Raw genomic sequence first — 24,712 nt, 5'->3', positions numbered from 1 at the left:
CCAGAGTAACAACACTAAGCACCATTGCGATTCCTCTTCAAGGTCAAATACCCACAATTCTGTTCCCTCGTATGCTACTGGCCAGGATCTGTGAGTGCATCAAAACTCAACATTAGTACTAAATTAAATGAATTGAGACAGGTGTGGGATGTGCGGTGGCTGCAGGTCCCCTCGCTGTTTGCTGACTCTCCACCCCCCCCCCAATCTTCCCCCAACATTGGCACCTAGCCTACCACCAAACTGGGGTACAAGCGAACACATGGAAGTTATACAGCTTAGAAGAAAAAGAGGAAGAGGAGGAGGAAGAATTTGGACTTATACCCCACCTTTCTCTCCTGTAAGGAGACTCAAGGTGGCTTACAAGCTCCTTTCCCTTCCTCTCCCCACAACAGACACCTTGTGAGGTAGGTGGGGCTGAGAGAGTTCCAAAGAACTGTGACTAGCCCAGGGTCACCCCGCAGGAATGTAGGAGTGCGGAAACACATCTGGTTCACCAGATAAGCCTCCGCCTCTCAGGTGGAGGAGTGGGAAATCAAATCCGGTTCTCCAGTTGAGAATCCACCTACTCTTAACCACTACACCATGCTGGCTCTCTTAGCAAAGTTATTAGACTGTTACCACTAGTGGGGGACCTGAATGCAAACAGAATCCTAAGCAGTAACCCTGCCTAGCACTCTCTGTGTAAACGTCTTCATAGTAAACGTGTGGGAAGGACTGCAGCTCGCTTTGCTCCACATAAACCACAGTTTGCTCTCTGCAAAGAGTCTGTTCCTTGCTCCTAACTTGAGCTGAAGTATCATGAATAACATGTCCACAATTTCCCCTCCGCCCCTCTCAGGTTTCCATGTGCTTACAATTCTGCCCTTAGCTGCACCCACAAGCGTCAACAACCATGTCAGGTATTTCTTTCTTGTTAAGGTTGCTATTGGGATCAAAGTAGAGCAATGAAAGGGCCCGTCGCTGTGTGGGGACGCAGCACGAGCGACCAGCAGTCTGGATGTTGTTGGCTTTGACTAAATTGAAGACAGTGGTGTGGAAGGAGGCTGCCATTCCGGGCGCGCCGGCCAGGTGGACGGGGCACTCCCCCATGCAGTAGTTTATCTGATAACCATCTGGCTTAAAGATCCAGTCGTTCCAGCCGATGTCTCGAAAGCTGACGTAATAGTCTTTGCGGCAGCAGACGCTGGAATTCTGATCACAGTTCAGGCTGCGCTTGGTGACCCGATGACCAGGGTCCCGTATCTTGGCCTTAACCACCAGGAAGGGCTGGTGGGCACTGCCTGTGTGAGTCGTCAGACTCGAGATGCCGCGGGGGTGGCAGTCTTTGCATTGCAACTCCAGATACAGGGCCTTCTCTTCCCTCTCAAAAAGGCTCTGCATGGCTGATGTGAGGGAGAAGGTATGCCAGCCCTTGGTCTCCATCTGCTGCTCCCCTAACTGATGGCCTTCTTGGTAAACCTGTAACGTAATGTTTTGGTGGGTCTTTAGATGCAGCCACAGTTGGGCTTGGTGGATCTGCATGTTTTGGCCTTTTGTGTGGGAGAACTGGAACTTCAGTTTCCCAGAGGACTCTGTGGAAAAGAAAACAGGACAAGGTGAAGTTCACAGCAGTGCCCATCCTATACTCTGTCCCACATAAAGATGTTAGTATGGCCAGTTGAAGAAGAAGAAGAAGAAGAGTTTGGGTTTATATCCCCCCTTTCTCTCCTGTAGGAGACTCAAAGGGGCTCACAATCTCCTTGCCCTTCCCGCCCTTACAACAAACACCCTGTGGAGCGGTTGAGAAAATTGTATGCTTCCATATTAGAATATAGTCCTACAACCATTATTTTGTGCATTACTGAATATGGTACTTTGATACAAGAACATTTATAGTTCATTGAACAACTATTATCAAACTTTAAAAAAAAATGGGAGGAGAAGGGCTAGGTAGGCACTAGGACCCAGGCAAAGCATTCTACAACAAAGAAGGTCTGACATGTTGAGTTCTGTGGAGGAGGAATGTACAATCTATTAACATCTTTTGTGTCAGACAGAGTATGGCCTATTCCACAACCATCACTACAGAAGCTAAACCAGAATCTTTTCATCAGTGATCAACTGAATGGCTCTGTACCTTCCTCTGTGTTTATCTTCTATATATAGCTTATGAACCACGATAATGCTATGAGATACATTAGGATGAAAGAGAATGATTTGTCCAAAAGCACACGGTATCCTTTTCAGATGTGCGTGCATTTGAACCTGGATTTTCCACAGCGAAACCCCATGGATAAATCTGATAATGTATTATTGTCATTGGCTATGTCCATGTTATGGATTATGCAGTTTGGATCTGGAGTCCCCATTCTGTGTAACTGCCAGGCGTGATTTGTGGGATCTTTTCAGTATCCAAATCAAATGGGGTGCCTGATTCAGATCAGGACCATGATATATTTGTGTGTGTGTGTGTGTGTGTGTGTGTGTGTGTAAAAGGAGCTTCAGCTTTCTTCCCTTTATCATCACCCTGATCCGAATCAGGTACCACATGTGTAAGAATCAAGAAGATCCCACTACTCCCCTCTGAATATTACACAGGGTGGGAATTCCAAACCACCCTGTCTAATCCATAACTGACCTGATATGTCTAAAAAGAGCTAAGCTCTGTATTAAAAAATCTGCAATGACAAGCACTGTTCATATCAACTTGCTACCTAAAAAGAACAAACTAAGCTATAATAGCAAATGGCAAAAATAGTCAAAATCTAGAAGAGACAAGTGCTGAAATTAAAAACTGCTCACCATGCCACTATGATTCTTTCTATCTGCCCTTCTTTCAACCCTGACTTCGTATCACCTAGGGATTCCTTCTCAATCTTGTCCATTTTTCGAAAATAAAACAATAATAGTTTGCACAATATGCTGTTGTGGGATTCCGCTAAACATCCCATTGAGAGCCAGGTGTGGTGTAATGGTTAAGAGCAGGTGCACTCTAATCTGGAGAACTGGGTTTGATTCCCCGCTCTGCCACTTGAGCTGTGGAGGCTTATCTGGTGAACCAAATTAGCTTGTGCACTCCAACACATGCCAGCTGGGTGACCTTGGGCTAGGCACACTTCTTTGGAGCTCTCTCAGCCTCACCCGCTTCACAGGGTGTTTGTTGTGAGGGGGGAAGGGAAAGGAGATTGTAAGCCCCTTTGAGTCTCCTTGCAGGAGAGACAGGGGCGGGGGGTATAAATCCAACTCTTCTTCTTCATTATGGTATTAAACATGTGACCAGCGTCCCTGCAACAGCATTGCCCTGAACCATTATGTGACAGCCCTGCCTGGAGCGCCAGGACTAAGCAGCCGGGTTAATCTGGAGCTCATTCACAATGCTTAAATGAAATCAGGTAGATTCCCACCACGTGGTGTGGCTGCAGTTGAATAAATCACTCATCCATGCCCCATCTTTCTCATGATCATGCTTTCATTGGGGACTCCTTGTAGCCAGGTACTAAGAGCAAGAAGGGATGTGGCATGTAACTGCACAAGAACTTTGTAGTAACAATTGTGTACCATCAAGTCACAACTGACTCATGGCGGCCCAAGGGCCATGGGGTTTTCAAGGCAAGAGATGGGCAGAAGTGGATTGTCATTGCATGCCTCTGCATAGCGATCACAGTCTCCCTTGGAAACCTCCCATCTAAGTACCAACTGTGGCTGATCCTGCTTAGTTACCATGTTTTGATAAGGTTGGACTAGTTAGGGTTATTCAGGTCAAGCCAGGGACAGGATGTGCCTCAGATGTTTCAAGGGCTCCAAATACAGGAAGTCAGAGAGATGGGCAGGTGTGCAAATGATAGCAAGCAGGGAAGCCATGCAGAAATGTGGGCATATTCCTAGAGTTGCCATCTTTGTAGAAGGGAGAGGGGTTGATGGGTGAGGTTTTCAGTGAGTGGGGCTTTCCCCATTATTCCTGGGAAGAGTTTCCCTTGTTGATTTCTGCTCATCATCCAGCTGTTCAAAGCACAGAGCTTCTGTCGACAAAAAAACACCTCTCAGTGCTGTGTTGACCTCATGCCTTTCACTAAATCAGCGGTTCTCAAACTGTGGGTCACGCCCCCTTTGGGGGTCGAACGACCCTTTCACAGGGGTCGCCTAAGACTCTCTGCATCAGTGTTCTCCATCTGTAAAATGGATAAATGTTAGGGGGGGGGGGTCACCACAACATGAGGAACTGTATTAAAGGGCCATGGCATTAGGAAGGTTGAGAACCACTGCACTAAATGGTCCAAGTCAACCCCATCCAAGCTGTACATGAAGCAGAGAATAAAAAGTTTATTACTTTAAAAAAACCCAAAGAATATGTTGAGCAGACAAGATAGAATAAGGCCAGGCACGCCAGGCTGAGATGGATGCTCATTTTTAAGAGGTTTAGAAACAATATGATAGAGGGATTTGTTTCTATTGTGTTAAGATGGCCAATTTGAACATGTCTTTGTAGCTGCCTCAGTCAGGTTGACCAGTCATGTGCTGGGAGTCCCATGCTCAGAAGTGAAGTTCCAGACATGCAGGTGGATTCTGCTTGGGCCAAAAACAGCAGTGTGAAAACAGTGTAAACCCTTTTATACCATTTTACACCGTTTTCACACCATTTCCAGACCGCTGTTTTTGGCTCACGTGGAATCTGTCGCAGTGTCCCAATTTGGATTGGAGCTGAAGCAAAAAGGGAGATGGAACTTAAGTTTTCTCTCCATGCCACTTTTATGATCTGAAACAGCCGCCCTTTGCTGTTTGCCCTATTGGGGAGTCTTGTGAGCCCCCGGTGGGGCATATAGCAGCTCCCTGAGGCTGTTTCAGGTGCAGAATATAGCACACTGAGGAAAGATTAAGCCCTCTTTACCTAAGCACCACAAGTCTGATCAGTGTATTAATTTCTGAGCATGGAATTCCCATGCATCTCTGGGACTGTGTCAACCATGTGTCAACCATGCAGGGGACACTAGGTCCCCTTCCGCACATGCAAAATAATGCACTTTCAATCCACTTTCACAATTGTTTGCAAGCAGATTTTCCTATTCTGCACAGTAAAATCTAGCTGCAAAGTGCATTGAAAGTGGACTGAAAGTGCATTATTCTGCATGTGCGGAAGGGGCCAAGGACTTTGTAACATATCAATCAGCCCTCATGTATTTTTCTCCTCTGTCATCTCCCATTAAGCCTGTTTGGCAGATTTGTTCTTTAAATTACCCCCTGCAAGCCTTGTGAACAGAGACCATGTGAGTGCCCATCCCTGGCCCTTTCCCCACTCACCTTTGCCCAAGGTTTGCTGCGGGCAATTCCCGGCGTGCGCAATTCCTGGCGCGCGCCCTGGCTTCCCCACGCCCTGATAACACTGCCTCTACCACTTAGTCTACTGGGGACAAAAACCCTTTCTCTGGTTTCCAGCCAAAGACACAGCCGGGAGGTTGGATTTGCTGAGAAATCTGTACCCACTGGAAGTTTCAGCGGTATAAACTGAGAAACTTGAACTGCCCCAAAGTTTGAGTGGCGTGAGCTTTCATGAGCCAGAGGCCACTGGGTTAGTGAGCTCTGACCCGCAAAATCCTGCACTGCATTAAATGTGTTAAGGTGCTGCAAATGTCTTTGTTATTTTGACTACAGCAGGCTGTACCCTGTTCCACATAAAGACCTGTTGTAACTTCATCCGCCAGGTCCTCCTGTCCCCCCCCCCCCCGTGCTCCACGCCCCCCACTCATAGCAACCTGGTCCAGACTACACAACAAGGGGGGGTGGAGCACGTGGAGTGGGGTGGGCAGAAGAAGTTCCAATTTTACTTAGGTCTTATGTGGAACAGGGTATAAACGCAGCGACTGACCTGAAATTTGAGTAACGTAACAATCAATTCCCTGTACAGACACAGCATTTTTTTTACCCTTACACTGCATGATCAGATTCTAGCTGTTGCTTGCATGGGTAAGAAATGGTCGCCTATTTTGTAAGCCGCTTTGAGCTCTGTAGAGAAGAAAGGCAGTTTGGTAAAGGCTTCAAATAAATAAATATCCAAGCACCCTGAAAGTTGCAATGACTCACCTGTTTCTGCAAAACTGATGATCTCGTACCCCTGCTCGTCAGACTCGGCGTTCTCCCAGATGGGAGTCCGTCCGTCTGTCCCGCTTTTGCTCATGTCCAGACGCCGCAGGGCATTGGCCACAGCCACACGTGATATCGGGTGAGTGATGTTGGGTCTCTCGCTTAGTTGCAGCTTCTCTAGGATCTGCTGTTTGGCCACTTTGATTAGGAAGGCTTTCTCGGCGCTTGGCTCCAGAGAGGGCATCCCGCAGGAAGGGCACCCAGGTCTCCCCTCTGTCCAGGCCAAAGAGGTCCACAGCAGGGTCAGTGTGGCCAAGGGAGTCCAAGGACTTGGGGGGCTGCAGGGAGGAGCCATGAAGACCCAAAGGGATGCAGGTGTTTAGAGGCAGGGAGGAATGGTTTGTTGTTTGTCGTCGAATTGTCCAGTGGTGGTGCCTGGAGCTCACAAGTGACGTCTGCACCATGCACAAGGTACTTGCATCTCAGCCTGAAAGCTGAGAATCTACCTTTGGTACAGGAGGGTGCAGTTTGCTTCCTGTTGCAATCTCCACTGGTAGTGGACAGAGTTGGCTGCTGGGGCCAGGAGAGTGAGGCAGCCGTCTCCACTTCAAGAGAGCTCTCTTCCTGGACTGGCTGCTCCTGAGTGCTGCCCAGCCAGGTCCCCCCAGTATTTGTCACTTGGCCAGCCTGGCCCTGCCCTTTGAGCTGCACGGATTGGCTGGCCTGCATGTACTTCTCCAGAGGGAAGTTTCTTCCTCCTGCTGGAAAGGGAGGTGGGGATTAGCAGTGGGGGATTACGGGCTCCCTGTGGTGGGAACAGGTGTCAGGGAAGGGGAAAGGGAGCACCACTAGCTGGAATGCAGAGAGGTTGAGAAATGTGGGGGGGGGGGGGAGTGGTTCTCTGTATACATTGGAGTCCCGCAAGGAAGAGGGGCAGGTGGAATGGCAAAATGTGAGGCAGAGCGGCATACAAAGAGGGTACTATTTGACTTTCATTTTAGAATAACCAAATACTTGGCGCATTGGTGTTAGAGACTGTGGTGTGGGAATGTGTGGAAAAATACACCTAAAGTTTTGGGGGCGGGGGGGTTGGCAGAAATACCTGTCTTGTTGCAGCCTGCGTTAGAGAATATCATGCAAAACGTTACCCAGATGCATGCTTATTGCTCAGGATTATGTGCCAGGGAGGTCCAGGTAGTGAGGAAGAAACTCATAAAATAAGGAAGGTGTAGGAATATCGGACCTAGAGCCAAACTGGGACATAGCTCTTTCCCTCCAGTGTTGTCGACTTAGATGGACTCCTTTTGTATTGTACTTTTCTCTGCTATTTGTACTTTACATTGTACTTTTCTCTGCTATTTCTCTGCTATTCGCTGGGATCCAAAGTAGCTCACAACATTCTCCTCTTCTCCATTTTATCTTCACAACGAACCCATGAGGTAGGTTAGGCTGAGAGTGTGTGACTGGCCCAAGGTAGCCCAACAGATTTCCATGGCAGAGGAGGGAATCGGAATTCGAACCTGGACATCCCAGATTCTACTCTGACACTGTAACCATTATACCATGCTATAAACTATCGCTATTGAACAACCCTTAAAAAGTGTACCATTTAGAACATGATGAAACTTGATTATCACACCAGCTTGGAATTGCATTGAAGGAAATAAGCAGGGCAAAAATGTAGTGGCTGTATTCAGATGTAACATTATGACAGGTTGGGAAATCTTCAAGCTCATATGCAGTCTATTCCCTTCGTCCTCCTCTCAGCCAGAGATTCACAATTTCTACCTACCTCAGAAATCTAAAAGTTGTGATGGTTGAACTGGATGAAGCTACAGACCAAGTTTTGACTTCCAATCTGTAGGAAAGAGGACAAAGCAAACCCAGTTCATTGTGTCATGATATTGTACAAATGGGATTGTTGGGGGTGCAAAAGTCTTCCAGGATGGGGGGTGGGGTGGGGTGGGGGGGTAATGAACAAACCTGAGGACTTCCAAATCTCTCTCGGGCGAAATGGCAGGCGGTGGTTTGTTGTTTCGTCTGAACAAAGTCGAGAACCTGTGTTTTGGCATCTCTTTTCCTCAGCTCCTGTGGCATAGGTACACAACCCTCAAATGACACTTCTCCCCCCATAGCATACTGACAGTCAATGAAACTGCCCCATGTTGGCCTTTATGTGTGAAAAGCAATCAGCGAGAAATTCCTCCTAATCCAAGATCCCCTTCCTTCGGAAGCCGCAAAGCCCTTATCTGCTGCCGATAAAGCTTCTAGCGATTAGCAGAAGTGAGGAAACGCAACCCCTTTCCCTTTCCGTGAGGTGACGCCAGGCGGGAAGCTGCCACGTTACAGGGCAACTCAGGGTTCGGTCTACCTGAGACATCATTTAAGCTTTGCCCAGTGGCCAAGGGCTTCGACTGGAGTTGTCGGTTTTGGCCTCTGCCATGCAGGCAGCCCTTTGATTGCGCTGTTGTCGGCAAATCCCAGAGAGGCAGCTGTGCTGGTCAGTTGCAAAAGGGAATCTTGTGGCACCTTCTTGTAACAAAAGCCCACAGTAAAGAAAACCCATGGAAAGTAATATTAAATGATGGGACTACCTATCAGGTTTTCCACAGGGATGTCCCTGGCTTGGATGGAGAATCACCCATGCATATGAAAACCCAATTCAGAGCAGGACCCTTGTATAAGAAGGCGCTTAGATCTGCCTGAGGGGAAACTGTTTGTCTCATTTGGGGGCTGTATGTGTACTGAAGAGCTACAGGTTACATTTTCACAATTGGAAAAATCACACCTTTGCCTTGGTTCATTTCAGGTCAGTAAAAAGGCATGAGGAAAAATCTTGGCCACTTTTTTCTCAGTGCCATGGTCCCCAAGAAGCCTGAGATATCGGAAACAGCATGCGATCCCAAGGTAAGAGCAATTCAACCCTTCATTCATTGGAATACAAAGGCACCCACAAAATGTCCAGGAATTTCTTACCCTGGAGTTGGAAACCCTCACACCAGGGCCATTTCTTATGCTACATTGGATGCATACAACTGTGCAGAGTGTCGTGGGATGGGCAAGGCTTGGATTATTCCTCTGGGATCTGTTTCCAAAGGGAGATGCATATATTTCAAGCTAAGAGAAGCAAAGAAGTATCATTCTTATCATATCTCAGAAATGTGAGCCTGCCCACACTATAGATTCCCACAAGCCACAGAGGTGAGTTCAGGTCTCTAACAGGTTATGTGGGAACAAGACTGCCATGATCACAGAATCCATGCAGGTTTGATTATAGCAGAATGCTGCTTTTACAGAGAGGCTGCTGGGGATTATTCATAGAATCATAGAGTTGGAAGAGACCACAAGGGCCATCAAGTCCAACCCCCTGCAATCCAGGAACACACAATCAAAGCACTCCCGACATATGCTGATCCAGCCTGTTTCTTTAAATGGAAGGAAGGAAGGAAGGAAGGAAGGAAGGAAGGAAGGAAGGAAGGAAGGAAGGAAGGAAGGAAGGAAGGAAGGAAGGAAGGAAGGAAGGAAGGAAGGAAGGAAGGAAGGAAGGAATGCCAAGCTTCTCTCTGTATTCACTTATAAGTTCATTCGATGTCATGAATGGTTCCTTGAGAATGTAGATCATGCACCACATCATTCCAGGTTCATCACATTTTGCTAAGTTTTTTTTTAAAGACATAGCACAGGGCAACCTGTAGATACATGATTAACCCATTCACAGGCTCAATTCAATTGGAGCAAAATGCCAGTGAACTAATTCATCCATGGTTGCATCCACACTGTGTGGGGAATTGAACTCAGCCCACTATACCACACCGGCTCTCTGCTTCAATTATTTGTTTTGCTCTTCATCCTTCCACCTAATTAGCTGATCCTAAAGCATATTGCTTCTAACCTGGATGGCCGAGGCGAGGCTAGCCTGATTTCTCAAATCTTAGAAACGAAGCCGGGTCAGATGAGAGACCACCGAGGAATACAAGGGTTTCTATGCAGAGGAAGGCAATGGCAAACCACCTCTGTTATATTATTCTCTTGTCTTGAAAATTCTGGTGCTACCAGGAAGTAGTTAACCTAAACCAACCAGTTCAGAACAAAAGGTGCTTGTTTCCATTAGAAGAAGAAGAGTTTGGATTTATACTCCACCTTTCTATCCTGTAAGGAGACTCAAGGCGGCTTACAAAATCCTTTCCCTTCCTCTCCCCACAACAGATGTGAGGTATGTGGGGCTGAGAGAGTTCTGAGAAAACAGGCCCTGGCCCAAGGTCACCCAACAGGAATGTAGGAGGTTCCCCAGATAAGCCTCCACAGCTCAAGTGGCAGAGTGGGGAATCAAACCCAGCTCTCCAGATTAGAAACTACCTGCTCTTAACCACTATGCCACCCTGGTAGAATGTCCACCTTAGGGTCCTCCTACTATAACAACTGAATCTTGATAGGCTGAGCCTATCTTCTTGGGAGAGGTTCAGCAGATTGCTTTGGCAGAGGGTGAAGGTGCTGATTTGCAAAGCTCTGGCTTTAGGGCAGAAACCTTTTTAGCTGAACTGCACCTGATGGTTGGTTTTGGCTGGAAAGACATGTAAATACGGCTGTCTGGGAAAAAGAGCACCCACGCAATATGATGCAATCGCAGAGCCAGGGCTGAAGTCCACCACATACTAAGTCTGCTGGCACCTCTGCTCCCAGAATAGGCCAGGAAAGGTCAACAAAGAGGTCAACAAATTAGCAAATGGCCCTGGTATCGTGCTGGGGCACGTGTTCCCCAGTGGCGGATCTGCCTAGCGACACAGCCACCGTGCATGGAGGAGCAATTGAACAGGGATGAACCAAATGTCCATCAGCCCTGTTTCCTGCCTCTGAAGACCCCTCTCTAAGACAGTGGCACAGAGAGAAGGTAAACAAGCTATGCCATGTTATGCACACAGCTGCAAGCCATTTCTGCATACGAAGGTCATCCCATTGGTCAGCTATGCATCCAAAGCACATGCAGCTTATAGGAATTGCATCAAACAACACACCTGCTCTGTCCATACCTGTTAATGTTTTAAAATATCTTAATTTGAATTCTAGAGTTTCTAAAGAAACCTCTCTCACTTTGGAACGCCTAAATCCCTCCCATGAGGCATCATGCTACTCTGTGAAGAAGGGAAGACTACTTAACCCTTTACAGGCCAACAGAGACTAGACAAGTTGACAGACAGGGATGTGCCACCCACAAGGACATGTGGTGTCACATGTCCCTGGGCGCCACATGGGATGTGTGTGTGCAAAATCACTCCCCACACTCCTCCACAACTGTGGCTCTGACGACCACAGCCCTGAGGGCGCCTGGAGGCTGGTGGTGGCTTTGCCACTGCCACCAGGCCCCTCCCAACCCTGGAGGGCTCTGAGCTTCCCCGGTGGTCTTGGGGGGGAGCATCTGGTGCTCAACTGCCCTCCCCAGCCATGCCTCCTTTTGTGGCCCAGGGTTGCTGCCTTGGGTCTCCCCCTTGGCTAGCTCCTCAGTGCAGCTTTAGCCAAGTGGTTATGCCTCTGCTCTGCATTCCAAGGATCCCAGGTCCAATCCTTGGCATCTCCAGATAAAGCATGCAGATAGCAGGTGCTTGAGGCCCCGGAGAGTGGCTGCGAGTCAGAGGAGGCAATAGTGACCTAGATAAATTCAATGTAAGGCAGTGCGGTGTTTGTATTTATTAGTGGAAGGGCTGTGGCTTAGTGCTAGAACATCTGCTTGGCACCAGAAGGTCCTTGGCATCTGCAGTTAAAGAGATCCAGTAGCACATAGGTGTCAAACTCGCAGCCCTCCAGATGTTATGGATTACATCATGCTGGCAGGAGATGATGGGAACTGTAGTCCATAACATCTGGAGGGCTGCGAGTTTGACAGTTGATGTGGAAGACCTCTCTCCCTAAGACCCTGGAAAACTGCTTCCGAAAAGAGGAGAAAAGACTGAGCTTGATAGACCAATGGATTGACTCAGTCATAAGGCACCATCATGTGCTCATGCAATATGAAACGGGGCTAGAATGTTCTACCATATCAGGAAGCTTGAAAAGTGGTAGAACTTTCTTGCCTAACCCATGCATCACTTGGGACAAGAAGAAGGAAGAAGAAGAGTTTGGATTTATATCCCACCTTTCTCTCCTGTAAGGAGACTCAAGGTGGCTTACAAGCTCCTTTCCCTTCCTCTCCCCACAACAGACACCTTGTGAGGTAGGTGGGGCTGAGAGAGTTCTGAGACAACTGTGACTAGCCCAAGATCACCCAGCAGGAATGTAGGACTGCCAAAACACATCTGGTTCACCAGATAAGCCTCTGCCACTCAGGTGGAGGAGTGGGGAATCAAACCTCGTTCTCCAGATTAGAATCTACCTGCTCTTAACCACTACACCACACTCGCTGTCTGATTGATTGAGTGGTTGATTGAAAGTGCTATAGGCTGTGCCTCTGGATAAGGCCAGCTCTGGAAAATCCTGCTTGCCCTTGGAAGCCTTGTTAGTCACTGATGACTAGCCACAGTCAGCCTTTGTGCAACTAAAATTGGAAAGTAGAGTTTCTAAGTGGGAAAGCATGATAGCTAGACAAGCAACAGCATCAACTCCTGTGGTTTTAGACTACTTAACCCTTTACAGGCACCATTGCATTGACTTTTTAAAGCTTACCCACTCAACAAGTAGAGCTAGAATCTTTTTAAAAAACATTTGGGGTCCTCCTGCCTCAGCCACCTACCAGAAAGATGGACTATCTAGAGCTGAATGGTCTTGAACCCAACAGCATGCTTCTGGCTTCCCCTATTCTAAAGAGCATCTAAGGGAATCTAGGCCAGAGGTCAGTACAGTATTTTGAGATTCAGTGTAGACATTGCATAAGCCACCGATCGATGGAATGCTTCCCAGAAAGCCAACCTCACACCCAACTCATGCTCTAACAAGAAGCATAACAGCATGCCTGCCTGTTAACAAGAAGGATAGTAGCGTGCTCGGCTTCTCCTGAACTGGCCAATAACATTTATGGCTGTGGACAAAGGCAGATTTAGGGGTATAGATTCAGGAAAGCCACATATCCTCTCCAGAAACTGGCCGCACACTTCCAACCACATATTTTTCCAGAACTGTGATAAAATCCAAAGCCAAGCCCCCCCCCCCCCCCTCCACACAAGCAAGGTGTACAGTGGAACCTCGGTTTTCATTGCCTTCGGTTTTCATTGGTTTCGGTTTTCATCAATTTTGTCAGTGAAAAATGTGTCTCGGTTTTCATCGATTTGCAGTAAGGTGCAGGGGTTTGTGGAGAAAAATCACCCGAACAAAGCTGTGGCAGGCTGTGTCTGCAACTTGTTTAATGGCAATGTCTTTCCCCATTTCAGACAAATCTTAAAGAGGCGTCAGAAACTGACCTCTTTGGACAGCTTTATCTGCATTCTTGTTTTGTTGTCGATATTGTTACTAAATTGGAGATTTGTAATATATTTGGTCATTGACTGTAAATAAAGTCTTCTTCTTCTTGGACAGCTTTCTGGTGCAACGTTGGTCCACTGGCTCTGAAGCTAGTCCTAGTGTTATTGTTTGTTACTGTTTTCAGCATTAAACGCTATGTTTATTCACCAAAAATATGTTTTTGGTATGTTTTTTGGAATGCCTAGAATGGATTAATTGGATTTTCATTGATTCCTATGGAAAAGTTTGCCTCTGTTTTCATCGGTTTTGGTTTTCCTCGATTCTTTTTGGACGGATTACCAACGAAAACCGAGGTTCCACTGTAACTCTATTTGGGATTGCATTCTTAAGGGCTAGAAACTTGGCATTGTCTGAGGCTGTGTAGCTGAGCAAGATGTAGAAGTTGAGAGAGCAATAAGCAGCCTCATTACAGTAATTTTTCTGCCTGTTGTGCCAACAGTATTATTACCATCTTGATTTATGGTCCCTTGATGTGTAGGCTCCAAAATTATGATGATTAGAATTAGTCACTGCTTGATAACCTGTATCTATTAATGAGATAATCAAATGTTTTAACTGTTTTATTATTTTTATCTTTGTTGTACGTTGCCCTGAGCCCAAAAGGGGAGGGATGCTATATTAAACCTAAATAACGAACGAACAAACAAACAAATAATGTACAAGGAAGCCGACGAAACTTAGCTGCAGCAAAAAGATCATCCAAACTGAGTACAAACAGAGGCACAACTCACTGGCCAAGATGATCCACTGGAATTTATGCAAGAATTACAACATTAGGATGGTTTAAAACTGGTGGGAACATTGTCCGGAGAAAGGGATGGAAAATGGGATGGTCAAGATCTTGTGGGACTTTTGAATCCAAATGGACAAAGTATTGTCGAACGCTTTCACGGCCGGATTCAAGTGGTTGTGGTGGGTTTTCCGGGCTGTGTGGCCGTGGTCTGGGGGATCTTGTTCCTAGCGTTTCGCCTGCATCTGTGGCTGGCATCTTCAGAGGTGTATCACAGAAAGAAGTTGCTCTGTGATACACCTTTGAAGATGCCAGCCACAGATGCAGACAAAACGTTAGGAACAAGATCCACCAGACCATGGCCACCCAGCCCGGAAAACCCACCACAACCGGACAAAGTATTGTTCCATAATATACCGAACATCACAGTGTTCTAGGACAAAAAAGTGACCATCATCAACATAGCAATACCTGGTGACAGCAGGGCCGATGAAAAAGAGCATGAGAAGGTCATCAAATACCACAATTTGAAAATCGAGATTCAGCGACTATGACACAAACCAGCTACAGTTGTCCCAGTGGTAATTGGCGCCCTGGCCACCATTCTGAAAACACTAGGACAGCACTTGAAACATCTTCAAATGGACAAAATCAAAATCTGTCAGATTCAGAAGGCAGCCCTGCCAGGATCCACACGAATACTACGCCGATATACAACATCCTAGGCCTCTGGGTGAGGCTTGAATTGTAATGAAAGGCCAACAACCAGCTAAAGAACTGGCAGCTGTGATTTTAAACAAAATTTAATAATAGTAATAATGATTCAAAATTTTGGAATCTCCGAACATGCACAGAAATGCCTGTGAGTTTTCTGTCCAAATAACATATAGAGCATGCCAAGACTAAATTACTTTCCAGCTGCATTTGTTAGGATTTTCCAGTCCATGTAAAAGCCGTTTCATGGTTTTGTTTCTTTGTTATTCTTTTATAATATTGCTACCCTGAAACAATTATTCTGGTTTAGTCTGGCTTCCTCTGGTGAACTCTCTGTTGGTTTTGGTGTCCCAGCAGTTTTTTTTACTTGCACCATCCCCTAGTGCCATAGATCACAACCATTAATATAACCACATATGAGGTTGCCTTTTAGTGCAATAGGTGGTACATCTAGCCAATGGGCAATGATGTACTAGAGCCGTGGTGGCGAACCTTTGGCACTCCAGATGTTATGGACTACAATTCCCATCAGCCCCTTCCAGCATGGCCAATTGGCCATGCTGGAAGGGGCTGATGGGAATTGTAGTCCATAACATCTGGAGTGCCAAAGGTTCGCCACCACTGTACTAGAGTCTTGTGTGTATACAGTGCTTTCAAATCTCAGCCGATGTATGGCGACCCCAGTGAGGGCTTTCAAGGCAAGTGAGGAGCAGAGAAGGTTTTTGCTATTGCCTTTCTTTACACCACCTTCCTTGGTGGTCTCCCTTCCAAGTATTGACCCTGCTTAGCTTCCAAGAGCTGATGAGATGGGGCTATATCATGCTGCCTTTCCTTCTCTAGACTCTTAGGCTGTTTGTGCACAGCACAATTACACCGGGGTTGAACTGGGATCATATGCACCTGGCCTTTTTTATCCCAGTTTCTGCTTATGCATGGCTCCCTACTTCTGCCCAGGAGCAGAGTTAGGACCAGTAGGAAATGCTCCAGTTTGCTCCACATGAGCCGGACTTCTGTGTTTAATTCAGAAGCATGTCTGAGCATGCCCAGTGTCCTACGTTCTGATTAGCTGTTGTTTTTGAGTGGCAGCTGCAAGTACCTGTGAGCTTACCCAGCGTCCTATGTTCTGATTGGCTGTTGCTTTTGATTGACAGCTTGAATGGACATCAGGTAGAGAGATCAGGCGACTGGGTGGGAAAAATAAACTTGGTCTGCAATAAAATTGGTGTTTTTGTGTATGTGCTGTGGGAATGGAAGAAATTGATCTGTGTTTTTAATGGTGTAAAGTAAGATTTTGCTGTCAGAAGGAGAAAACCAGTGAATAGGTCTGCTAATTCACTTAGTTGATTTAAAATAAAGCTTGTATTGAGGAAAATATACCAAGTGATTGTTCTGATTGGCTGTTGCTTTTGAGTGGCAGCTGCAAGCTGTGAGCTTGCCTGGCTTGCCGTGTTCTGATTGCCTATTGTTTTCGAGTGGCAGCTTGAATGAACATCAAGTAGGGAGATCAGGCAGCTGGGTGGGAAAAATAAACCAGTCCTGCTCCTGATTGGTTTTTGCATGGTAGCGGGCACAAGCAGGGTCACACCGGGATTTTTTAAAAGAACCTCCAAACTGGCGATTTTTGAAAATCTCGGGCTAAGGTAAATGTCACAGGGCAACACCGGGGCAGACCCTGTGCAGTTTTGGGAGCCATACGGAATTCCTGGCTGCACAGGGATATTTTCCATGCTCACCCCAGAATATTTTGACTGTGCAAAAATGGCCTTAAATAGCAAAAAAGTATTTCCCAACATCTGTTACCTAAGCTCCTTTTAGCTGGAAATGTGCAAATAAATAAATAAAATGACAGCAACCCCTTGCCCTTCATATGATAAAGATCAACAGGAATCACAGAACTGAAGTCCCTCCAGAACAGACAGGAAGCTGCCTTATACTGACTCAGACCCTTGGTCCATCAAGTTCAGCATTGTCTACACAGATGGGCAGCTGCTCTCCAAGATCTCAGGTTGAAGCCTTTTGCATCAGCTACTACTCCCTGTTCCTTTTAGCTTCAGATGCTGAGGACTGAATCTGCACGCGATACAAAGTCTCTTCCACTGATCCACAACCCCTCCCCTTAAAATTTTCCCTTTTTTGCAGAAAAAACAGTGAACAATCAGCTATCTCAAGGGGCAGGGGGGATAAAAAATGACGATGGAAAAGTTGAGCAATAATGCAGAAATTAAAAATTAGCCCTTCATATGACAAAGGTGGAGAGGTTTGGAAGATTTCAGTCAGGCGTCTGACAAAACAGTGCCTTGGACCTTGGCAGCAGCAGTTATTGATGTTGGCAGAAGAACCCTTTAAAAAAGTACAAAGTAGATATTTGCATGGGAACTGTTATACGGAGCACTGGATATGCTGCTCGGGCATCAGGTTGCCAAGTCTCAATCCAGAGACAGGACCTGCCTCTTTAAATGCTCCATAGCCATTGTGTTGACCATTCTGCGGTGCAGTGGTTAAGAGCAGTGGACTCTAATCTGGTGAACCAGGCTTGTCTCACCATGAAGCCTGCAGGGTTACTGACATAAGTTGCAATTCTTCAGAACTCTCTCAGCCCCACCTACCTCACAAGGTGTCTATTGTGAGGAGAGGAAGGAAAAAGAGTTTGTAAGTTGCTCTGAGATGCCTTACAGTTGAGAAAAGCAGAGTATAAATCCAAACTCTTCTTCTTTTTGATCAGTCCCTTCCTTCCTCTTCACATTCTGTGGGCCAGAATTCCAATCCTGCTTGCCATGGCATCATCCAGGAGTCAAGGCACAATTCCTGTTGCTGGATCTGTCGCCCACAATAGTTAGTTGTTCTTCCAGTAGAAGTTGAGGTTCAACTGTTGTAACTCGAGTTACAATGGTTGTGTTGCAAGTGGTTGCATTGCTACTAGAACTGTCTTTCTGGCTTTTATTAGGAGGCCACCAGCTATTAGTGTTTGCTTGAACGTGTGTGCTTGTGCTCAGTTGCTTGTCAGTGTTTCTTTTTGTCGTCTGAGCATGATGTCGTGCCTGCTCTGAACCTGCACATTGCTGGGATGAATACATGCCTTATGTTGAATAAGACCACTAGAACAGTGATAGCAAACCTTTTCGAGATTGAGTGCCCAAATTGCAACCCAAAACCCATTTATTTATCGCAAAGTGCCAACATGACAATTTAACCTGAATACTGAGGTTTTAGTTTAGAAAAAAACAGCTGGCTCCGAGGCATGTGTTACTCGGGAGTAAGTTGGGTTGTAGTCAGTGGTTTTGCTTTGAAGCAACCGTGCAACTCTTCCAACGGGTGAATCACGACCCTAGGAGGGTTTACTCAGAAGCAAGTCCCATTGCCAGCAACCGAGCTTACTCCCAGGTAAAGGATCGCGCTTTAGTTCTTCGCATGAAAATCAGTGGGGTTTAACAGCGCTTAACAGGGTTACCTATACTGCTTCCTCAAAACTAGGTCTTACGTTTAATGCTAATAATCAAGCCCAGCAACCCAGGCTAGCCTAGATGTGGGGGGCCCCCGCAACTCTGTTTGCGCGTGCCCACAGAGAGGGCTCTGAGTGCCACCTCTGGCACCTATGTCATTGGTTCACCACCACTGCATTAGAATATCAGAATTAGTATTTCCTCACTGACTGGCTGCTGCAGCTGTCCAGCATCTGCAGGATGAATCTTTCATACCATCTATGTCAAGATGACAAGAATTGAACCTGGGATCTCATGCATGCATCGCTCCTGAGCCACAGTCTCTCCCTACATGATATTCCCATCCCATGTTGTCGTAAACTGACTGAATCTGTTGCAGCTCATATGTGGTCTCTGTTTTTTCTTCTGGTTGGAAAAATTCTGTGAACCTTCTGCACATCTTTGCAAGCTTTAGCAGGCTTGGTCAGAGAGCCAGCATAGTGTAGTGGTTAACAGCAGGTGGATTCTAATCTGGAGAACCGGGGTTGATTCCCTACTCCGCCACCTGAGTGACAGAGGCTTATCTGCTGGACCAGATGTGTTTCTGCACTCCTACACTCCTGTTGGGTGACCTTGGGCTAGCACAGTTCTTCTGAACTCTCTCAGCCCCACCTACCTCACAAGGGCCCTTTCCCCACTTACCTTTGCTGCCCTTTGCTGCATGCTACTCTCAGCGCGCGGCATCTCTGGCGCGCGCCCGGGCGTCCCCACGACCCCCCGCTCTGCACGGGGTCATCAAAAGGCGCCGTTTCGAGGAGTGCTAGGGATGTCGTGCGCTGAGGGGGCGCGAGAGCGGCAGCGTCGGTCGGGGCGGCTGCGTTACTTGAGGAGAGTAGCGCGGGGCTTAAGGTAAGTGGGGAAATGGCCAGGGTGTCTGTTATGGGGAGAGGAAGGGAAAGGAGTTTGTTAGCCACCTTGAGTCTCCTTACAGGAGAGAAAGGTGGGGTGTAAATCCAAACTCTTCTTCTTGATTTTCAGAAGTTTGTTAAAGGCTTTTTCTCTGATTGGCATTTACAGCTACATCTTATGCAGAATTATTCCACTCTAAGCCTATTGACACGAACGGGTTTAGACGGGAGTAACTCTCCTTAGGATTGAACTATTAATGTGTAAAGGTCTGAGATTACTGTGATTGTTATAGGAAAATCCTGCGCAGTTTATTTGGAAGTGAGACTCATTGCGTTTCGTGTGACTTACTCCTATGTAAGTGTGTGTATAGAAATACAGCTTTAGGTTTTGTTCTGCTATTTCAGTGTATTTATTGGTTTGTTTTTATGGAGATTTTATAAGCTGCAAAAAAGACTCTGAGCCATGGGCAGGATATAGGTTGTAAAAATAAACTTAGTACATACTTACAAACCACTGTGAGTTTCTACACTTTGGAGAAACCCCAAATCTTTCAAAGCTGTTCGTTGATCTCTGGAGTCTTCTTTCTCTTCTAGCACAGCATTGCTCACACATTTTGCGCTGTTTGTTGCCCCCTTCTGGATATCAGTTGCTATCCCTCTCATATATAAAGAATCTATCTCGCCCCTAGGATCAATCTAAGGATCCATCTGATTCTCAGGACCATGCTTTTTTTTAATATTCTATGTAGTTGAAAGCTTTGCTGTAATATATAAAACACAAATTATCTTCCTCTAGAATTCTCTGGTAAGTTACAGTAACCCTCATAAGTTTGCAATATGATCCTTAGTGCTTAGGAGCAGCAGTGGCGTAGTGGTTAAGAGGAGGTGGATTCTAATCTGGAGGAACCGGGTTTGATTCCCCGCTCTGCCGCTAGAGCTGTGGAGGCTTATCTGGGGGAATTCAGATTAGCCTGTGCACTCCCACACACGCCAGCTGAGTGACCTTGGGCTAGTCACAGCTTTTCTGAGCTCTCTCAGCCCCACCCACCTCACAGGGTGTTTGTTGTGAGGGGGGAAGGGCAAGGAGATTGTAAGCCCCTTTGAGTCTCCTACAGGAGAGAAAGGGGGGATATAAATCCAAACTCCTCCTCCTCCTCCTCCTCCTCCTCTTCTTCTTCTTCTTCAACCTTATATGAATTCAGCTTGAACATCTAGCAATTCTTGTTCCATGGTAAGAATGTTCTAACATTTTGATCATCTCTTTGTGTGCATGACAAATTAATGCAATGGTCCAATAGGTGCTACAATCTTTGACATCTCCTATTTTCAAAAATGAAATGTAGATTAAGCATTTTTAGTATTTCCAGTCTGTTGGCCATTGTTTTGTCTTCCATATTTGTCGGCAAATATCTGGTGAGATTTTGATGGACTCAGTTTCTGCAACTTGAAAGAGCTCTACTAAAATCTTATCTACTCCTGGTGATTGGTTTTTTCCCAGTTGCTTTGAGCATATCTTTCACTCTACTTTCTAAAATTGCAGATCCTTCAGCAAAAGATTTTTCTTTGAAGAAATCTGTCATCCCTTCAACACTTTTCTTGATTTTGTCCTGATCACAGGATGTATTCCTATTTTGATCTTTCAGCATCCCAGCTGTGGTTTGAATTTCCCTTTGATTTCCTGGATCTTATGAAACAGATATCTTGTTCTTGCTTTTTGTTGTTCTCTATTTCTTTGTACAGGTTGTTATAATAGTTATATTTGTCTCTATGTGCTGAAACACTGCATTTAGACGTCTGATTCTATTTCTGACACATTTTACTTTTGCTTCTTATCTATCTTTGGCATTTTTGGAGTTTCATCCGTCATCCATCAAGGCTTTGGCTTGAAACCCACAGGGGTGAGCTGAGAGCATTTACCCTATCCTAGGGAACCAGGTAGGGAGAGGACTGGATCTCCATCAGTGGGTCTTCTGTTGGCCTCCACTGATGTAGAGAGGAGTCCAGAAGGGATAAGGAGAGCAAACAAGGCAGCCCAGGCCCAAACGTGGCTGTGGTGCCAGAAGCTAGATTGAAGGAGAGCAGGGGAAGATCGGGGGGGGGGGGGAGCCCTGGCCAGACTCTGGGGCTAGAGAGCCAGGAAGAGATTGGAAGCCTTTGACTCTTATGGTTACTGGGAGGAAGAAAGGGTGTTGGGAGTCAGAGGTGGCGGGGCGGGGTGCAACGCACCGGGTGGGTGCCCCGTGGAGGCGTTCCGGGGGTGTGATGGGGGTGGGGCGTGGCATGGGGGCGGGGACTTGGAGGGGCACGCAGCACACCAGGCGCACTTCCCCCTCGCTCCGTCCCTGTTGGGAGCTCCCCACATGCAGTCTTTACCAGCAGCTAGAAGAACACTCGTCAGAGATTCTTTAGGCTGATCCTGCATTGAGCATGGGTTTGGACCAGATGGCCAGTATGGCCCCTTCCAACTTGTGAGCACACCCTCTGCCCGCCACCCTGCAGGTAGGCCACTTAGCCTCTTAGGAGCTCAGCTTTTCTGGAACGGTCAAGATGTGACTCTGGCTTCTGTTCATAAGCATTTTACTTTCGTCAGGTAGCACTCCTGTAAGCTTGAGCCTTTGCATCACACCAACCTCCCTCCCTCTTTCTCTGACTCCCTTTTATCCCTCTCAGGAGGTTCCCTCCCTCCTGGGAACTCCCTGCTCCAGCCTCCTGCTGGCAAGCTGTCTGTTATGCTCTGCTGGCTTGGGACTGGCTTTTCAGCTTTCTTGGCCCTCCTCCTTGATTGCAGTCTGGTTGGGGCTGTGCCAGCCCCATCCTGCTTACTAAGGCTGCAGTGGGCAGCTATTGCAACTTGGTTAGGGCTGTGTTATCTCCACCCTTTTCCCTGAAACAGCTGAGGATTGCTCTTGCTGCCCAGGCCCTCCTGCCATTTCCCTGCAGTTTCTCCCAGCTTCTGGCTTCCTGGAGGTCCCTACTTCTGTTAGTAGATCCAAGAGCGGGGCTGCCAGTTGTGGGGTGCTCCAGGGTCCCTGGGTGGGTGTCTTTGACAAGGAGAGGGGTGGAACAGGCTGCCTGGTGCTGGGAGCCAGCCCCATCCCTATGATCCTATGCTTCTCCGATTAGGGCCAGGCTGGATGGGAGTGTGATTTGGAAGTCCTATATAAAGGCATCTTCATATGGCCAGGGAGGAAGCAACAGACTGAGCTCATATGAGGGAGAGCGAGCGAGCATGGAGAGCCAGTCTGGGGAAGGAAAAGGACCTGGGTGCCAAAATCCCATTTTCCTTCCCAGTTCTGAAACCAGTGGACCAGATGCCATCTTTGGTGGTAGGACAACAGAAGGCAGGGCGATTGTCTCTGATTCCAACCCACAGTTCTTCAGTTTAACTTAGGCCCCTTCCGCACATGCAGAATAATGCACTTCTAATCCACTTTCACAATTGTTTTGCTATTCCGCACAGTTCCGCACTGGATTTTGCTATTCCGCAAAGTAAAATCCAGCTGCAAAGTAAATGAAAGTGGATTTTTCTGCATGTGTGGAAGGGGTCTTAGTAACACAAATCTGTTTTTACATGGTGTTTAGAATCTTAAGGAATATTATTTAAATTAGACTTTGGCATTATGATTGTTTAGATGTTTTTCTTCAGCTTTATTCTCATTTTTGATACTAACAATTCATGTCCTATTTTTACTGCAATCAGCTACAAGCCTATTCTCTTATTAACACAGTTTCCTGAGGTATTGCATAGTACTACGCTTGTAATCTCTTTTTAAAAATTCCCTCCTGAACATTTCTGTCTTGCATATTCTGTGAAATGATATAAGTGTGGGGGCCTTACACACATACACACATATTGTGTGTGTATAAGAATGTCTGACAAAGGGAGCTTTGACTCTCAAGAGCTTATATTCCAAAAATCTTATTGGTCTTTTAGGTATCATTGGACTCCATTCCAGCTGTTCTGCTGCAGACAAACATGATTGCTCTCGGAAACAAACTGATACACATGATTTATACATGTTTCAGTATGCAGATTAAACCAATTAAGATTTGTGTGTGTGTGTCAAGCATACAAAGCTTTTTTTTAGTTGTGACATAGATCTTTTCTCATCAACACAAATAAAATACCTTGAGGATGTTAAAAGAAGCATTTTGGGGAGGAAGTTCGCACAGCTTTTTCCCCAAGATGTCCTTAGTATATTTTATTTCTGCCCAACCCAGGGTTTTTGAAAATGTTAAATTAGTGATTTCCCCCACCCTACCAAGATGGGTTGAAGATGTTTCTTGCTTGCGATGCGAAGATCAGGAAACGTTTTATTTTTCCTGCCAGGTTTAAAGCTCTCAGTTTTGGTTTTTTGGACCATCACTATGACATTGTCCTCGAACAATCTCCTTTTCAGGTTTTCTCAGTCCTTGGTGTGTTCCTTCTCAAACCTTTTCAGAAGGAGCACAGTCTAAGCATGTTAGCAAACCTCTGCAACAAAAAGGGTTAAAAGGTGGGGCTCGGCGGCATGCAGCTTGGGCACACACCATTTTGTCACGTGAGGGTTGCCTGGCGCCTCCCCATGTGACTAAACAGTGTGCGCCCGGGGACATGGGATACCCTATATTCCCATTAGCAGTACACCACTGCTTTGGAGTCGAGGGTAATCTGGTTTCCTTTACAAATGGTCATGTGAAAGGAGGCGGTGAGAGAGTTCTCTCTTCACCGCCATGAAGAGAGGACCTGCTTCACTGAACTTTTCCAAATGTGACACTAAGATGGCTCGGGATGACTAGCATGAAGAATGCTTCTTCTATCTTGGTGAGACTCATGTCTCAGATATATGCTCTTCTCGCAGCCTTTTCTCTCTGAAAGTCAGGAATGAGCAGGCTTCGAGGCTTAAGGTCGATGTATTGGAAAAGTCTCTGGTAGATGCTTCCTCAAATAAGTCTTCAAAGAGGACCCATACACCCTTGACTTCTTTAATTCCTACAATTCCATCTGGGCAGTCTTCTGACATGGCTTTAGTGGGCTCATACGCAGCTTCAGAGCCCCTTGTTTAAAAAAAGCCAAAAATAAGGTCACCATACCTCTCAGTTGCTAATTTCCCGACCTTGGGAGCCATTGCTGTCGCATCTACAGATGAATTCCTCAGCTTGCCCACTGGATGTCCCTTCTCAGAATCAATCGTCATCCTTGCATTGACATCGAGGTTCAGTAGCTTGACTCCACAGTTCATCAGTCTGATGTCTCTTCTCAACATTGATCTCCATTTCCTTGACACCAAGATCCATCAGTTCTGTGTCATTCATCCCTTTAACACTGTCAGTTGTCCACCTTGTTGGAGTTCTTGGAGCTGTGGAGGCAGCAGGGCTCTTCACCAGTGGATATGCCCTCCCTGGGACACTTAACCTAGCAGAAGGGCAAATATGCCAACAGGCGGCCCCCACAGCCCTCC

General features: G+C 46.6%; 1 protein-coding gene across 1 annotated transcript; it reads right to left on the bottom strand.

Moving 5' to 3' along the window:
• Positions 1–593: 593 nt before the first annotated feature.
• On the bottom strand, positions 594–24,448 carry LOC125428026 (inhibin beta E chain-like). Its single transcript, XM_048487601.1, has 3 exons — positions 24,345–24,448; positions 6,055–6,392; positions 594–1,571 (listed from the first exon to the last, which is right to left on the bottom strand). The coding sequence occupies exons 1-3, from the start codon at positions 24,446–24,448 to the stop codon at positions 865–867; spliced, it is 1,149 nt and encodes a 382-aa protein (XP_048343558.1). The 3' UTR covers positions 594–864.
• Between the last annotated feature and the right edge of the window lie 264 nt (positions 24,449–24,712).

This window comes from Sphaerodactylus townsendi, linkage group LG03, assembly GCF_021028975.2.
Source record: "Sphaerodactylus townsendi isolate TG3544 linkage group LG03, MPM_Stown_v2.3, whole genome shotgun sequence".
Taxonomy (NCBI): Eukaryota; Metazoa; Chordata; class Lepidosauria; order Squamata; family Sphaerodactylidae; genus Sphaerodactylus; species Sphaerodactylus townsendi.
The sequence above is the reverse complement of the archived record's forward strand: the minus strand, read 5'-3'. Positions and strand labels throughout refer to the sequence as shown.